Below are 18756 nucleotides of genomic sequence, written 5' to 3' on the forward strand. Positions count from 1 at the left end.
CGTGACATCCCTAGTAGGCAGCAGCAGCCCTCTGGGGCTGTCTAAGAAATGTACACAAATTGAGATGGGCAGGCCCAACACAAGCACTGTGGAAGCCTGTTAGATCAATTGTTGCCCGTCATATTTAGCAAGCTCTTTTCTCACTCTGAAAATAACCTGCCTCTGTCTGTTTCTCTTTCTGTCTCTCTCTCTCTCTCTCTTCTCTCTTCTCCAGCTCACTGAGAGAAAGTGCCTTGTCAGACAACACCCCTACTTGAAGATCCCCGGGCGTTTCTGCAGAGCTCCAGAGTTTCCCCGGCGCAGCTTTGACAGGAGATCGCTCAACGACAAGACCTCGCCGACCTCCCGCTTTGTCTTGACCTCTGCGTGAGGAAAAGCAGGAGCGCTGCGCACGCCGGGGCCAGGCTGCCCCGAAGCTCATCGAGAGTAGGTACCCGAGGACATTTAAACGATAGAAAAACCACCGACTTTGTGTTGTCCTGAACTGTGCCATCGCACCTCAAAATAGCGCCACGTTGCTCCCCGCCACCCACCCTTGCAACAGCTATCATCAGTCAAAGAAAGGACGTTTTGGGGACATCGGTACAACCAGCAGAGATTGTCTCCGAGCATGTCCCCTCTGCCTTGTCAGAGGTCTGCACCCGAGGCTAAGTGATTGATGCACGACAGGCTCTTTTGACTGACGGACGCCGCGACAGCGGCGCAGTCCCATGTTTCGCCCGCAGGGGCTTTGCCAGTCCATTAGCGCCTCTCCGCAGTCCGCAAGGGCAAACCTCGCCCGCTGACCTGAGGCAGATGGTTTTTTAAGCTACATGTTCCATCAGTTTTAGTTGTCGTGTTGTTTTCTCTCTTTCTCCCCCCCCCTTTTTTTTTTCTTTTTCTTTTTTTACTGGAACACTCTGAAACGCTCCTCAGAGGACCGCCTCCTCCTTAAACCAAGTGGCTCCGCCCCCCCACCCCGGCCCCACAGCCAGCGCTGCTGACATGGCTCTGAACATGGCTTCGATACGGGACACAAAATGGCTGACCCTGGAAGTGTGCCGGCAGTTCCAGAGGGGAACGTGTTCACGCACCGACGAGGAATGCAAGTTTGCCCACCCGCCAAAAAGCTGCCAGGTGGAGAACGGCAGAGTGATCGCCTGCTTCGACTCACTAAAGGTGAGGATTGCTGCTGACTGCTGTGTAGTGTTGTGTAGTGCTGTGTAGTGTAGTGTGTGTAGTGCTGTGTAGTGTTGGGACTTTATCAAGTTTCATTCTGTCCTCTATTCTATTTTCATCCATTCTACATCATCCCATTTCACTTGTGCCAATGTTTTTCTTGTATTGCACCCTGACCCCATAGTATTAGATACAAATAGATGATACTTTTATAGATTATAATATCTTCTACCTCCCCAAACCTTTTGTTGTCATGAAAGCCTGGCTTACACACGTGCTCAAGTCATCATGTTTCTTTCTCCTTTAAAATAGCATGTCTCTCTATAGACAGTTTCACCTCGACAACATAAACATTCTAAATTGACCCTAGCTTTACTTCCTGGTGCAGTGTTGTTTGCTAGCAGCACAACAGCTGACAGGAAAGACGCTAGGTTTCAAACTGTTCCCTCGCAACGGAATTCCGTGAAAACCGTCTATACTAGGGCTGGGCAATTAAAGGAACACTCCGCCCATTTTCAACCAGCTTTGTATCATTAGAACATCGGTAGTATATCAGAAAACTGTCAACGGTTTTGAAGTCCGTCATTTAATTTGACAGTTATTGAGTGTTAAAGTGTGGACCAGTGACATCACTGGTCCACACTAACTCAAATGAACAACTCATTAACTCAAATCAACTCTCAATAACTCAAACTAGATGAATGACTTCAAAACCGTTTACAGTTTGAGAGTTGATTTGAGTTGATGAGTTATTCATTTGAGTTAGTGTGGACCAGTGATGTCACTGGTCCACACTTTAACACTCAATAACTGTCAAATTAAATGACAGACTTCAAAACCGTTCACAGTTTTCTGATATACTACTGATGTTCTAATGATACAAAGCTGGTTGAAAATGGGCGGAGTGTTCCTTTAACGGAAGATGTATCAAAAGCGACATTTAGAACGAAATCTTGCTCATATCATTTAATTTGGTTAATAATTTCCTCAATGTGTGCGTTCCTGAACTGTCCCCTTAAAAAAATACTGCGTTGTGTTCAGTCACATGCCTCCCCCCGTCCAAATAATGTTAGCCTGCGTTCAGGCGATCACTGAATGTGAAGCTGTCGCATTGTGTTCGTATCTTAGCTAGGTGTAAACGCAATCCATACAACGTGACAACAAACTCCTTCTTGGCTATCTCCACTGTCAAGCCACGCGACACAGCGAGATGCAGAAGGGCCGGTGGGCCCGTTTCAAAATAAAAGCCATCTCAATTAACACGTGTTAGAACTACACGTGTTCATAATAAATGCAGTATCGACAAAACACTTGTTTTGTTTTGTTTTTTAGCTCAGTTACAAAAGTGCAAAAGCCTACACATCCTCTATTCACAAGTGCTGGCTGAGGAGGAAGATGACATGGAGCTGAGTCAAATCTATAAACATATTTACCGTAGAGACTTTGTCAGAGATGCAATGTTAATTTTTTTTAATAAAATAAATAATTGTTCATTCATCGTAACTGAGGTGAAAGTTTGAGATAATCGTGATATTGATTTAAAGTCATATCGCTCGGCCCTGCAGTACTTTATGCAGAATCTTGTGGACTTGCCAAATGACGCAAGGCTAATAATACAAATAACATAACGCACATCTGACATCTGCCGTGTCGACATAGCATCTGACGTCAAATGTTACAGCCTCATGGTTCCTAATGGTCGGTGGGTGTAGGTTGTCTGCTCAAATTAGCATGTGTGTCAGGTCTCCATGCCGTGCTGCAGTTACCAGACCAGCCTGACCTATGAAGCTAAAGGCCAGAGAGGTCTCCTGTCATGTTCAGTGTCACCACCGGTGGGGTGTGTGTGTGTGCTGTGTGCACACACACACGCACACACACACACACACACACACACACACACACACACACACACACACACACACGTGCGTGCGCGTGTGTTTGGTTTTTTTATACGGTAAGTTCTAATGTTACCACGCCATGTCCATCATCTATCCTCACGGGCCACCATCTGACCGCCTTAAGGCCGATCCAAGGCTTCTATTCCTGGGTGCACGTCAGCTGCCTTCCACACAGAAGCGGCAAACGACAAGAAAAAACAGCTACAGCTCGTTTGTCACGTTTCCTTTGCACACATCCAAGGAGAGGTTCATGTACAGTGCAACATCTGACTGTACTTTGCTGTACACTGCAGTCTGGCATCTCAGTTCCTTCTGGATTGATTTTGTCTTTATTGAATTAGAGATGGAACGATATGAAAATTTCATATCACGATTATAAATGTATATATTATATTATATTATATTATATTATATTATATTATATTATAATATCATTATTTATTATAGTGACCCAAATTATCACGTTATCAGTAATATCACTGTATGATTAAAATGTGCTGAAAATGTTCAAAAAGTACACACTCACAGAAATAATTTTATATTGAAAACTCAGACCCAAAAAGGACTGATGCACTCACTGAAATAATTTCTCCAAGGCTGCACGTTTGCATCTGGGAGATGGTTGCTAACTTTGCTTGATGATGGACAGTTCAAAGCGCTGTAATCACGGTAATCACGGTACCGCGGTTTTAATGGCAATGAAAACTTGAAACGGTACGGTTATCGTAAGGAATTTTATCACGGTTATCATTCAAACCAGTTATCGTGTCATCCCTATATTGAATACATGTGGCTGATTTGATAACCCACTAGTGGCCATATTGATGACACCATGTTGGACTGTCACCTTGAATAAAGGCCCATCGTTTCTTGTGCTTTACCCTTCACATCGGGAGTTGTCGTTATTTGGTTGGCCTTTTTCATTTGGTTTGCTGTTAGTGGTAAAATATCTCAAATGATCTTAGCAGATACTTTGAAAGTCTATCCAATTATAACAAGGTCACTTCACACATGCCCCCACACGCTGCAGATGAGACTGCGACGGAGAGCAACAGCACCCCATTATTTCCAAAGCTGTGTGAACAGGGGGGAAAAAACGCCGCTGTGACAATGATAAATAGCCAAAGAAACTAGAGCAGAACACTGTAGCTGTGAGGACTTTGGCTTAAGTATGAACTATAGCAGCGTTTCAAATATACAGTGTAGCAGCGCAGTGCGTTGAGTGTATTACACCTTTTTCAAGGTCATGTCTGAGGTCAAAGGCAAAAGGCTCGTTTCACATCGTGCCACGACCTATTGACGTAATACCAGGTTCTTACCGTCCCGGGATACCTGCCAAAGTCATTGTAAACAGTCCACATTTGAATGTTAAGCGTGGCTACTTGCAGATCTACCTTTTAATTTATGCTAATCCAAAGAACAACTTTCAAACCAAACGTATTGAAGTTCAAAACAAGGGATAGCTCGTGGCTCCGTTCATGAAGCCAATGCGGAAATGTCTTAAACCTGCCTTATTTTTGAATGGCTCGTACGGGGCCGACTCCAATGGCTGCAAAAAGAAGTCAGATTGTATGGAAGTGAATGGGAAAATGACCTTACTTCTCACTTGATGTAGTACCTCAGTAAACACTTCCCTAATGAGTTTATGGTCTCAATCGCTAGTTTCAAGTCTTCTTCAACACAGCTTGATGTTCATTTTGTAAACGATGGTCCCATTTTGAGTAAAATAGACCATAAAGCAGACTATGTTTTGGGGGCATGATTGACAGGTCGCCTGTCCAGTGATCGCACAGCTCGCAATCGCGGACCAATAGCAGGCTGTGCTGCGTCTCTCCTCGTCCAAATTCACGTCACTTCTGGCTCCAAATAACCAAAATGGCGACGGTGAAAATGCCAACCTCGAGGCTTCAAAACGGGAGGCCAAAAAACAATGGCCTTAAAAATGAAAGGATTATTTCACTGACATTTTGTCATGACATCATGGAATTATGATTTTAGATGATTAGATGATGATGATGTGTAGATAATATCTAGTTGATATCAGTAAATAAACCAAACATGTTACTGCATTGCTAGAGTTTGAGTTACAACTTCAATGTCATGTTCACCCCCCCACCCGCCAGTAAATACACGGCACATCCGTACGCATATTGTATGCAAACTATGGCCGTCATGGACTCCTAACCCTCTCCTTCCTGAAATGCGTGGCACTCTGCCCCCGCCAGCTCTGCTCCCAATCCAGCTCTGCTCCCCAATCCAGCTCCACCACTTTCACCTTTTAGTAGCGTTAGCTTCAAAGCCATTAAGTTCTTTGGCGTGTTGGAAAGCTCACTTCATTACATGTGCCGGCCGGCCGCTCGTGTGCTCATTTGCTTATTCGACCCGCTCAAAATGAGCCACACTTACAGGGCTCTCAGCTGTTTTGTTGGCGAGCAGGACGCAGGGTTCACGGTAAAGCCCCGTTGAGTTATGGCCTCGGCAATCAGCCCATTGAGTGAGGCCTTTTCCCAGCTGCCGGCCCACATCCCATCCTGTGACGGCTTAATGAGCAAACAGCTGACTCCGATCGGGATCGATTTGTTATTGCGCCACGCCAGCGAAGGCCCGACATTCATCCACCGCCCATTACATGATTTTACTGTTCCTGGAAAACTCGGATCAGTCATCGCTGTCATTTAGGTTTTAGGAACGGCTCCAAACACTTTCAGGGGAGGCTCAATGAATGGAAGTGAAACAAATATGACATTAGTTATTACATAAGTTATCGAAAGGAGATCACATAGAACAGCCTCACAATGTGTGATTTTGAAGGGATAATTCAGAGATACAGTAATTTTTTTGGGGAAGTTGACAGTTTTTCCCACTTTACCAGAGTCAGAAACAAATGCTTTCAGACGGACCTTTTCTACGTATTCGGTGTAGTCTGAAGTATGTCAAACAGCAATATCAGGCTGTCTTGGCTCAATTGTTGACTGTCTACTATGGGATCAAATTACTTAATCTGAACCAATCAGAAGTGAAGGGAGGCCCCCAGTCTCCCACTTTGAACCCCCTGATTTTAGACTATGCTCACTAACGTTTCATGTGAAAAACAGTGGCTACACAGGTTGAGTGAACAGAGTAACATTATAAGGAATCGTCTGCGCTTGCAGTGTGCATGCAATTAAAAGGGACTAGCTGCTTCTAAAGCCCTATGGAGTCCAGGGTGTTTTGTCTCCGTGCCCCACAGCTGTGCTGCTTAGAAGAACTGGTAAAGTGTGTGTGTGTGTGTGTGTGTGTGTGTGTGTGTGTGTGTGTGTGTGTGTGTGTGTGTGTGTGTGTGTGTGAGTGTGTGTGAGAGAGAGAAATGTTTTCTTCATGGCTCCTATAGAGTTCTGCAGGGATGAGATATTTTTGTAGGCCAACCTGGAAGATAGCCTTCACAAACCAGGACAACTTTTATGATTTTTGAAGCATAAATACGATCGCCGAAAATCGCGATCGCCAGAGAACGCTTCAGAAATCATAAAAACGGTGTTCATTTGAGGAGATTATCGGTAACGCTTTGTAATAACATTCAGTTATAAGTCATTTATAAGCCTTTAGTTAATGATGAACTAATCATGTATAAAACATTAATATACACTTGTAGATGATAAATAAGTAATTAGTTTATATATTTAGAATCATTTGTAAGTCATTCAAAGATGTGATATTCCACAATTTTGGTCTCAATCGCTAGTTTAGAATCTTCAATATGGCATGATGTTCATTTTGTATTGTAAATTATGGTCCCATTCCGAGTACAACAGACGATAAAACAGACTGTTTTGGGGCGTGATCAGGTTGCCTTGACTGGGCAGCTTGCCGATCACAAACGCAGCTAGCCCCTTGTACGTAACGCATTTATGTGTGATGAATTATTTACACTTTAGGTTAGGGGATGAATTGTAAATGATTTACGCATCATTGATTAATTTACAGGTGAGGAACACTTTGTAGTTTGTATAGGCTACTGCAGTGCTTGTAAGTGCTGACTGCTTCTGCACGCCCGGGGAGGGGATATAGACAGCTTGTCTTCTCCGACACAGTCGTTGGCTGCTGTTCATCAGATTTGTGGGAATATCAAATCTTTGAATGACTTCCAAATGACTCACAATATAAACAAATGACTTATTAATCACCTGCAAACGTGAATGTTTTATAAATTATTAGTTCGTCATTAACGAAAGGCTTATAAATGACTTCTAACTGAATGTTATTATGAACTAAAGTGTTAGCAGATTGTCTTGCTGAACACAAAGGGCTCAGTTTAATAAACTGTTGTTAACCACAGACCTTATTTCATCCCCACACAAAAACCCCATTGACATGGAGACGAGGGAACCGGGCGATGCTGACTTCCTGGTTTTAGGCCTCACTCTGTTTGTCTCGACCTAATATATCTATCACACACTAGCATCCCAGAGACTCAGGGATATTTGTTACATCTATTGTCTGGGCGGTGACCCTTGCACTCTTGAGTCCTTATACCATTAGTGGCTTGTAATATTGGCCATGTAGGAATTTAAGCTCTTCCTGTGCCTCTTATTGTAGGTTTTAGTGGCTAAGACCATCAGCTAAATGCCTACATTGTAAAATGTATGGCTAGTCAGATCAACGTCTCTCTCTCAGAGTCTCCATACAGCCCAGTGACAGAATGAGAATACAGGATTGTCTGTACTTAAGCTCACCCCCTCTCTCCCACAAAGGGCTTTTCCTCGTGACGGGCTAAGAGAATGAATGCTTTATCATGCATTAGGAAATGTGTCTCGCTCCACGCCGGGCTGATTTCCACCCCATTACGCCCGTATCGTGTTCCCGGGTCTTCTCACCTGATAGGGTTATCATCACGCCCGGGCCGTGCGCTGCCAGGCGGGACTTTGGCCGGCGATCAGAAGGGTCCCTTTCACACCAACATTTGAGAGGGAAGGGCTCAGGAGAGGAATAGAGTAGGAGGCGTGACCGTGTTTGTCGCACATGTCGGACATACGTATGGCAGGCAAACCACACAGTGGCCATGGCTTTGTGAGAGACATTGCATCTTTCATCTTTGCGCCCAGCGGAGGTATTTGGCCTTCATTTTATAAGCTTGATCCAAAGTTTGAAAAAGCCGACGAAAAAGGTGTGCTCCCCCCGCCGCCGAGCAGATGCCAGAGGACGGTTCGTGACTTCATTACTGGGCGCTCGGATTCACCACCGGGGGGTTTGGGGCTGCAGCACTCAGATTCACCACCGGGGGGGTTTGGGGCTGCAGCACTCAGATTCACCACCGGGGGGTTTGGGGCTGCATAACATTTAGAACAAAATGATGGCTTTTAGATGAGTCGATGCAACTTATGGGCTAAGCGCTTGACACGGTGTCATCAGTTTGACTATTGGGAATGGCTGCTGTCGTTGCCTCTAACTCACCACCATCACCAACATGCCAGCCAGGCAAAGAATATCTACCGTCGCTTCTATGATTCACCTCTTTATTCCACACCTTTTGGTTGAAGTCTTAGGCCGTGGCCACACTGATCCGTCAGAGAATGGACAGAATTATAAAACAGATAGCTGTATGTCCGTTGTGTTGTTTTTGAGATGACCTGGGGAAGAGCAGCACGTGGCACTCTGTAGTCAGGAGGACGTGAGCTACGTTCGTTGTGGCAATAAAACCCCACTAATGAGCAGTTTGATATAACGGTCAACCAGTTTGAGTCATGCTCTTTCCATAAATAACCAGCTTTGATATCCGTTGGCTAGTTGTTGATATTTATAATAATATTGTGGTGCTAAAATAATGTTTTTATTGATGCGGGTGGGGAGACTGTCATGGCGGCGACTTCCGCTCCTCCATTTCCACTCTGAGAACAGACTGTCCAACCAATCCGTCCATCCGGAAAAAGTTCAGCCCTCTTGAACTTTCTGTCCATCAAAACGTATGCAAATTTGCTGGAGACGTACGCTTCATCAGTGTCCCTTATGTCTCTTGACACTGTACTACACATGGTAGCTCACCTTCGAGCTCGGCTGTCCCTGCAGCCTGTCTTGTCTTATCTTATCTTGCCTTAGCTTTATATATACATCTTTATCTTTGATCTTTTTATCCTTTTACAGTCAGTGGTTTCTAATGGTTTTATGGAACTATGGTTTTATGATGGTAATGGTTTTATGAGATGAAATGAAATGAAATGCGGTTTTGGGACAGTGCAATATTTGAAGTGCAATACTTGGTTAGGTAGGGTTGTTAACCCGTAGCCCAGGCTGCCATCATGTCTTGACTATGTTGTCCTTATTTGTCTATGTGCTGTTTGTCATCAGCTGTGCTGTGTTTATATAATATGTACTGTCTGTCACGTTCGTCACGCTCTTATTGCTGCTGTACAAATGCCTAAAACAAACTTCCCTATGGGACAATACAGTTAAACTCAAACTCAAACTCAGTGCTGCACGGACAGACGGACAGCTGTCTTTGAAAATGAATGGAAGTGAACCGAGAAATGAAGGCAGACGGACAGACACCACGGATCAGTGTGGCCACAGCCTTAGGTAGGGCTGGGCAATATAATCGATACGGCAATATATAGCGATATTTTATTTCCCGATACTGTATCGATTTTTTTTTTTTTTTTTTTTTTGCAGGCCATGCCAGGCCTCTGCATCTGGTGATTCCCACCCCTAATCGATACTGTATCGATATTTCCCATATCGATGCGTTCAGTAACACTCAACACTCAGTAGTTTTGACTAAATTTGTCCACTAACTTATCAGTATAAAGTGATGTACATATTATTACACTACCTGGGTGGTACACAGTGTGTTGTATCTTCTTTATCTCTATTATTTAATTTTGAGTAAATTCTGTAGAATATCGCAATATGTATCGCATCGCAATATATCGTGATACAATCGTATCGTGACCCAAGTATCGTGATACGTATCGTATCGTGAGATCCTTGCCAATACCCAGCCCTAGCCTCAGGTATACTTTGCGCTCTGCACAAATGAAATATGAAAGAATTGAATTATTCTTCTTTCACATTCCGTCGTGTTTCCTCCTTATTGAAGAAACCCAGAGAACAACCGAGTCCTTTCAGATTTGTGTCGGGTGTAAAGCTGCAGCAGCCATGCAGGGCGGGCGCTCGGTCACCAGACCAGAGGGCTCACCATGGGCCGAGGCCGAGCCCGGGGCACGGGCGGTGGGGGGGGGTGTAGTGCGGTATGGGGTGTGGGAGCAGCCAAGCAGCTGAGGTAAACAGTCGTCTGTGGAAGAGTAGTGACCTGCGGAGGCGACCGTGGCCGCCGCCTCCCCTGGCTTTACATTTTCCGTCGGTGCCCTCGGCATCAGACGACTGGCGACGAGGAATCACTGCTCTCACTGCTTCTGTCTGCTGCTCCTCGCATGGCAGCGTCCTGACTGTGCTGTGCTGCGCTCAGCGTTTCTATATAGCCTCACGTCGTCTGGGAGGATTATTTTTTTGTCCACTGTGGGCTTTGCCATCGTCTGTCTACACGACATTTGTCGTCGCTCAAAATAGAAGCCACATCGCTCTCCAACTGAAGCTGCGTCTCACATTGGCGTGTGCAGACACATTAAGGTGGCCAACCGGGTGTCATTCATTTCCATTGAGAGTAGGGATGTTAATGATTAATCGATCGTTAAGAATTTGATCGATCACGCGATATGTGTTAACCGATTAATCGACAATGTAGGCTATGTATGTGCTGTTTTCTCTTCTTTTTTTTCTTTGTTGAAATGATTTAACAGCACAAGGGCTAAATTTAACTTTCACTGCTCATACAGAGGAAGAAGAAAGCCAAGCTAGCAGGCAGAAAGTCCAGTGTGGGAGAATTACACCCAAAAAGACAACAGTGTTCATTGTAAATATTGTAAATACAATGTTGAAATATGTCACGTCCACAAGCACAATGACAGCTAATGCAGGAAGTTTAGTTGGTTGATCAACTTGTTGGGTCGGCCTAAAGACAGGTGTCAAACCCTGCCTTTTGGATTTTCTATTTTGTATGTCAAAAGCAGTTTTAATATAATGATTAATTGATCGTTAACATGACCAATTAATCGATTAAGGGAATGGATAAAAATGTGCATCCATAATTGAGAGACAACATGAAAGTCTTCTGAATCCGCAAAGACTAGCTAAAACTGTACTGTCAGATTTGGTCGATTTTGGTAGAATGTGCCACAGACAGTGCCAGGCTTTTTTTTTTTTTAATTGGCCAATCCAAATGCAGATGGCTTCCATAAGCATCACGGAAACATTTAAATACCTGCCACAGAGGTGATTTAAGCATGATGAGTGAGGAGGACATACATCACTAGTGGATAAACCAATGAAGGACAGGATAAAGCCATAGGGTTAAGGTAGCGTAGCAAAATGGCATTGGCACAAAGCTCTCGACCAACAGCTCCAGTTCTGTCACCGCACTTGTCGTGATAGTTGTGTTCTCCGTCCATAAAAATAGACGACACTTGCTGGAACTACTACATATATAGCCGCCTCAACAGAGACTACGATTATCTGGACATTCATTCATAGTCTAGAATTCACTGCGTGCTCCACCAGGGTTTCTCTTGGCTCAAAATGAGGCGCAGCCCGGCGACCCGATATGGGATTTTTGAGACAGATACCAATTTTAGTGGAGGAAACTCACCTCTTAACCCATTGATACCTGATGCAGCATTTGCGTGTATATCCCTCATTTGTGTGCGTATCCCTTTTAGACCGCGAACCACGTCAACGCGGTTCGCGGTCTTAAAGGGATACACACACAAATGCTGCATCAGGTATCAATGGGTTAACTGATATAGGTGGCCGTCTGGCCGATATATAATGATTGTTTTTTAAGTTGGAATGAAAATAGACATTTTTTATGTTGATTGTGCACCGATTTGACGATGTAAAGGTACTCGGAAGGCTGCTTTTTTAAACAAATAACTTTATTAAAGAATATTGTTGTGGAATGGAATTTGTATCAATATCATTCATCAGATCATTTCAAGCCATAAGAGACGGTGACCAACTTAGAATAATGAAGCCAAGAGTCCAGGGAAGTTTGTCTGACATAATGTGTTAGCCATCATCACACATGCATCTTTGTAAAGATCAGTTACAAAGAGACTGCCTCATAACACAAATACATAGTTGCAGGCTTCATGATATTATAGGCAGAGAGGAGAGGGGAGTGGGGACTCTGACTTGGAGCACACCGCACACTCCAGGCTGTCTGTGTGTGTGTGTGTGTGTGTGTGTGTGTGAGTGTGTGTGTGTGTGAGTGAGAGTGAGATCACACACGATAAGCTGTCTGTATGGGAGCTGAGCAAGGTTGTCCATGTGACATGCATTTACAACTAAGAATAACTCATACCAATAATTATGTGTATGCAATTATAGCTTATTGAATATGAAATGAAATGAATCAATGTGGAACTTAAATTTTCTCCATCAAATATATATATATATATATTGAAGAAAATAACCACCGCACACTTAAATTGACTTACTGAGATTTATTCAGTGAACAAACGCGTTGTTCACTGAATAAATCTCAGGAAGTCAATTTAAGTGTGCGGTGGTTATTTTCTTCAATTTATGTTTCGTGTTCCTGCAAACCGACCAGCACCTGATCACACTGGCTGTGCGCGTGGGGATTCCTTTGTGATATATAGGGCTGCACGATATATCGTTTACACATCGTCATCGCAATGTGCGCATGCGCGATAGTCACATCGCAGGACGTGCGATGTCAAAAGCAAATTAACTCGTCATGTTGCTTGATAAACTCTCACTTTAGGGGTAGCCTACTGAGTGAAATGCAGTCTCTCTCAAAGGAGAGAGACGCCCCGCTAATGTACTCACTCATTTAGTGCTTAGCTGCAACACAACAGACATGCACAGAGAGCTCAATTGAATTGTTTTTGCTTATGTTGCGTTGCTGACAGTAGCCTGTCTGTAAACGATGTGATTGCGGAGGCGGACGTGTCCACAGGTTGCAGCGCACTAGCATACAGCAGGCTGGCTGCTGTAACTCAACATGTCCGTGGAGTGGAGATATTTACTCTTGAAACACCAAAAAGCAAGACCGCAACTTATGACACGAAGGCTAAAGTGATTACTGAGAAGTTGTCCGTGTTATCACTGCGGCTGTCTCTCCCCTTAAGTCTGATGTTGCATCACACATCACAGCAGTTACGTTACGGTAGAGTTAATCATACATAGCGACTCAATTACACAAAACATGTCGGTGAAAATAAAAAGACAATAGACATAGCTGGGCAATTAAATGTATATTTATTACTTTTCACGAATGAATTGTTTGTCACCGGTCGGCTGCATGTGAATCCTCTCTGTACTGCCCTGCGTGCGCTCAAAAACCGGAACTCCCCAAATGCGGAGCGTACCACTTGGTAGTTTCTGGAGGGGGGTCAGACCAAAGTGTGTGAAGTGGCAGTGGTGTTTCATTGTTGATTTATTGAAATGTTAGAAGAACGAAAGAAGTTGAAAGCAGTGATTATAATCAATTAAATCTAATGTTTTTCTGCAAATAGCATCATTGGGAGGTAGATTCTGGCACTCAATATTAGGGGTGGGCAATATATCAAATTTATATCAATATTGTGATATGAGACTATATGGTCTTAGATGTTGGATGGTAATATGGTGATACAGCATACATGTTGTCTTTCCCTGGTTTTAAAGGCTGCATTACACTAAGTGAAGTATAGGCTAGTGACATTTTAAAGTAGAATGTCATAACTCACTCACTTTTTCATGGATGCAAGTCATGGAAATCCATTGGTCAAAATGTGTATGCACCCTGATAGATGACGCTCTGAGGCCTACCAGTAGGCCACAGCCCAGTGGTTGAGAAACATTAAAATACCTAATTTCCCCTCCAAAATCAGATGGACTCCTCTACAAAATCATCCCAATCATTCTAGAAATATTATTTTCTTTCAAATAGAGCTATTCTGGTAATCTGGTGAAAATCTGTATTTTTTCATATCGCAATATATATCGCATGGGCGGGGAATATCGCAATGTCAGTTTTTTCCAATATCGTGCAGCCCTAATATATATATATATTTTTACGTATTTTATTTTCAATTTGATTAAAGACTATTTAACATTAACTTGTCAACACCTCTGCGTAATGCCAAAATTACAAATGACAGAAATCCAGCGAGTGCACTAGGGATGTTCATCAATTATCGAAAATCGATAATTGATCGTTAAGGATTGGAATCGATCCTGTGGCATTTGGATCGATTTTGTTATTATATATATATACTGTATATATATATATATATATATATATTTTTTTTTTACTAGGTTTGGGTGGAATTCGTTCCTCCTCGCCCCACTCCATTGCACAGCCGACTAACGTGAGGTGGAGCTTCATATAGTCTCTAGTTTTCTGGCTGGGCACGGGCCTTTGTGCCAACAAAACTGTTTTAAACATGGGGAATTCACACCGGCATGCGCCGGGGACAGCAGAGTGTTGGAGAGGAGACACATTGAAATAAAGAGTTCATTGAGGAGAACACATTGTCTTTCGTATTTTCTGCCATAGGCATTCATTTTGTAAAAAAAAAAAAAAATGAAAATTGAAAATATTGAACATTTTCTAAGTATTAATATGATCGATAATCGATAATTGATCGTTAATTTTGACCGATTATCGATTTTGGAAAATTTTCAAAATGAACATCCCTAGAGTGCACCGCTTGTCCATGAAGACACAGAGCTGGAGGTGTCACGTAATTTGACAGAGGTGAGGTGGCCACCTCTGAATTCTCTATGCAGGAAAAAGCCTGTCCCTTTTACTACTCCCTTCTACTTTGACATCAATGTAGTGGTCTTAAAAAACTGCAGTTGCCTTAAAACCAGGCTTGTTGTCCGTCACAATGGGCTATTTGTGCTCTTTAGTTTTCAACACCGAGGCCTTTTTGTCCCATCCGACAGTGTTGCCAGATACAGCTAATGGTTTCCAGCCCAAAGACTGTAAAAAAAACCCCACCCCAAACAATCTATGGGAACAAGTGGCTCTCCAAGCCCAACCCCCCTCGACTGTCTGCAGATGTACATAGATAATGAAGGCAGCAGCGATGCATTTCCAACAGCGTCGCAGCTGATGTCAGCTGGGTCGGAGCTCTTTCCTTCAAGCTCTTTGATACTTGTTGCGCTGTTACCATGGGAACCATCACATGGTACGGGTGAGTGTGTGTGTGTGTGTGTGTGTGTGTGTGAGAGAGGGTGTGTGTGTGTGTGAGAGAGGGTGTGTGTGTGTGTCTGTTGGGGGGGGGGGGGCTTTAGGGAATGAGTGAGGTTATCTGTGTCTTAATGGAATAAATGCAATCACGCCGGTCATGTGATGATGTCACACTGGCCACGCCTCTCTCTCTCTCTCTCTCTCTCTCTCTCTCTCACAGTGGCCTTTTGTGGCGGTTCCAGCTCTTTCTCTTCAGTGTGCTGTCTCCACCTCTGTCGGTGCTGACTGGCTCGTTTCTGCCCACTGCAGTAGAGTCACCGCTTACTTTCCCAGTGTTGGACTCAGGGAGGGTTCTTTCTTGACTACCTGTCACTCTACAAATGTGACATATTCGTGTAGCTTTCACTCGATAGTCCCTCACCTGTAAGCGATACATACCAGAAAGATTTAAATACATGAATTAAAATTAAAGCACAAACTGAAAGGGGTCAAACTAAACCCGCTTTTTAGTAGTCTGTAAAAAACAACAACAACAACAACAACAACATACACACGTTTTAAGATCTTCATCTCTTCTTCTTCACCTGCTTGTCCAGGATCGGGTCGTGGAGGTAGCAGTTCCAGCAGGGGACCCCAAACTTGCCTTTCCCCTTCCACATTTAGCCGGTTTTAAGATAGTTTAAAGTCCCTGGAAACCAAAATCCACAAAAACCTTCTAACTATTAAATTTAGGGTCTTATGTGAGTAATTGTGTGCCTCAGAAAGTAGGAGACATTAGTTTCAACCCAAACCCCCAAAATCGCCACTTTTCTACAAGGTCTGGATTTCCACTTCCTCATTGAAGAGAGCGGTGCGCGCGGTGCTAAAATGAATGATCTTATCACGTCATAAGATTTAATCGAATCACACACACGCGCGCGCACACACACACACACACACACACACACACACAGTAGCGCTGTGCACTCGCAGCAGCAGAGTCTCTCTTCCTCTCTGTCAGTATGCGCCGAGCAACGAGCGAACACACACACACACACACACACACACTCCATCTCTCTTTCCTTCTTTCTCTCTCTCCTTCTCTCTCTCCGTTTCCCTCCCTCCCTCTCTCTCTCGCTCTCTCTCTCTCTCTCTCGGAGGAGACCTGCAGTCCTGCACGCACACACACAGGACACGCCCACACAGTCCGCGGGAGAAAAGACTAAAAGTCTAAAATCTAATTGATTCTCATGACTTTTGTCATGACTGTCAAACCTAAATTTATATACTTTGCGACGTTCATCATCGTTCAAATTTGGCTGGTGGCTTATTAACATAGGTTCCTGTGATGTGATGAACTCAAAATGCTAAATAATAAAAAAAAATCTGGTTTCCAGGGACTTTAAAAGATATGTTTCCAAATGTATTTCTTCATGTAGAAAACAAATCTTTTTACAGTATGTTTTGATCATTGTAAAAACATTGTTCCATGTGCAAGTACAGTATCTCCATTACTCTGATCCTTTTCTGAACTATTTGTGTGAGTTGCCTGTATTAGGTTCTGCGTTGCTCTTTTCCTGTGTGTGTGTGTGTGTGTGTGTGTGTGTGTGTGTGCGTGTGTGTGTGCGTGTGTGTGTGTGTGTGTGTGTGCAAAACAAGGAGTGGAAGCCTTCCGCAGAAGATCATAGGTTTGATAATGTTCTGTTTGCTTTTCCTCCCCCGCTTGTTGTTGTGACCAGTCACATTTTAGCAGGTGACCTCCACGCCCGAGTGAGCTTCAATAACGCTCTGGCTGTTTGGGTGTGTGTGTGGGTGTGTGTGTGTGTGTGTGTGTGTGTGTGTGTGTGTGTGTGTGTGTGGGGGGGGGTTAGTTCAGTGCATCCTGGCACTATCATGTTTCCTCAAGCCGGGAGTTGTCAAAAAGAAAGTGGTAGAGCCGGAGACACAATAGTCGACGCTTTCAAGGTGTGCTCAGTGTTCTCTCACGTCTGTCACAGACTGGTCCGGCCCGCCCCCCCTGGGGGGGTAAGGTGCCCTGGTTTCCCGTCACTTCTCGGTAAGAACATCTTAATCCGGACTCTGTTTCAAAAGAGCCTGTGAGCAAGTGGGTTTTTTTGGGGGCGTGAGAGGGCTGAAAGGAAACCGGGAAAAGGAAGAGCAAGCAAAGAAGTGAAGGAAGGTGTTAATGCCAAGAGAATAATGGACAACCAGGGGACAAGTGGATCAAACCAGAGAGTAAGGAAATGGAGGAGGGGCGGGGGGGGGGGGACGACACGGGGAGCTTCCCTGTCTGCCCGCGACGGGGTTCAGTCAGGCAGGGGGGGGGGGGGGGGGGGCAATATTTTTAAACCCAATTGTCAAAGATTGCTATGAAGTAAGATTCAGTGGGCAAAGTGGCTCCGAACTTACAGAATTGAGTGTGTCACCCCATCATGGCGACCAGTCCACACTTGGAAACCAGACAGCAGAGCACCAAAAAACACTTTGTTAAGTTGAGAGATCCCTCCTGACTTCTAACGTCCCGCCTCTGGGCTTTACTGCATTTGCATGTGATCTTTAGGAAGCTTCAGTGAACATGAACTTTAATGTCCGTGCCCCGCCCCCCCCCCCCCCCCCCCCTCCTCCCCCCCTCCCATTTTTTTAAAAGATGGGCTCGGCCGCATTCCTCGTCGTAATCCTTTCGAACTGGGCCACACCCTGGGCAGAGAAAACATGTGCAGGGGAATGCATGCTGCTGGTTCCCCCGGGGTCATTCGCAGACACAATGAGGCGCTGACTTGAGCTTAACGTGGGGGGGAGGGGGCAGGGAGGGAGGGAGGGATGGAGGGAGGGGCGGCGTCGCTTTGATGAGCCCCAGCGAGGAGACCCCCCCCCCCCCCCCCCCCCCCCCCCGCTCCTCGGCTGGGCCTCCTCCTGCACGCACTCTCCCCACGTCTTCCCAGTTCAAACCACGCCACATTTCATTTGATCCACGTGATTTCAACCGCCCCCACCCCCCCCTCACCCCGCCACAGTCTAGCCGATTTGGGAGGCGGGGGGGGGGGGGGGGGGGATGCGAGAGATAGGGACAGATAAGCAAGGGGGGGAGGAGGAGATCGGATCAGCCCCACAGATTTAGTCTTATGACCCCAGGGCCAGTTCTATCTATGGCTTGGTTCACTTTGGAAAACATTGTTTCTACTGATACCAAACACTTATCTTTTGCATGCATGGAGGCTTTTGAACTTGATCCAGTAAACTAGCTGGGATGTCGTGGCAGGATGGCAGAAGGAGATGCTGATGACTTTGTTTACAGCAGCACACCATGACTTGAAATAGATCCACATTCATAAGGATGAGGACAGTTCCTGTCTCGTTCGGTTAACGGCAGTAGCTTCTCTTTAAGGCCGTTGCCATGACATGTTTTTACTTCTTCTTATCCGTGCCATGTTGACAGTGGAGATAGGCAGGCGTGAGGGGTTTTGGTTTTTAGAGACAATGTAAAAGCAA

At 44.7% G+C, this 18756-nt stretch overlaps 1 protein-coding gene across 10 annotated transcripts in view; it reads left to right on the forward strand.

Annotated features, from left to right (window-relative positions):
* Positions 1 to 210: 210 nt before the first annotated feature.
* LOC310773603 (muscleblind-like protein 2a) overlaps positions 211 to 18756 on the forward strand; it is a 101466-nt gene continuing 82920 nt past the window's right edge. For all 10 annotated transcript variants that reach the window (XM_083633521.1, XM_083633525.1, XM_083633514.1 and 7 more), the window contains exon 1: positions 211 to 1158. In XM_083633521.1, coding sequence (XP_083489647.1) covers positions 985 to 1158 — 174 coding nt within the window. In that variant the 5' untranslated portion in view covers positions 211 to 984. The remainder of the gene's footprint in view (positions 1159 to 18756) is intronic.

This window comes from Poromitra crassiceps (genome assembly GCF_964638095.1).
Source record: "Poromitra crassiceps genome assembly, chromosome: 3".
NCBI classification, from domain to species: Eukaryota; Metazoa; Chordata; class Actinopteri; order Beryciformes; family Melamphaidae; genus Poromitra; species Poromitra crassiceps.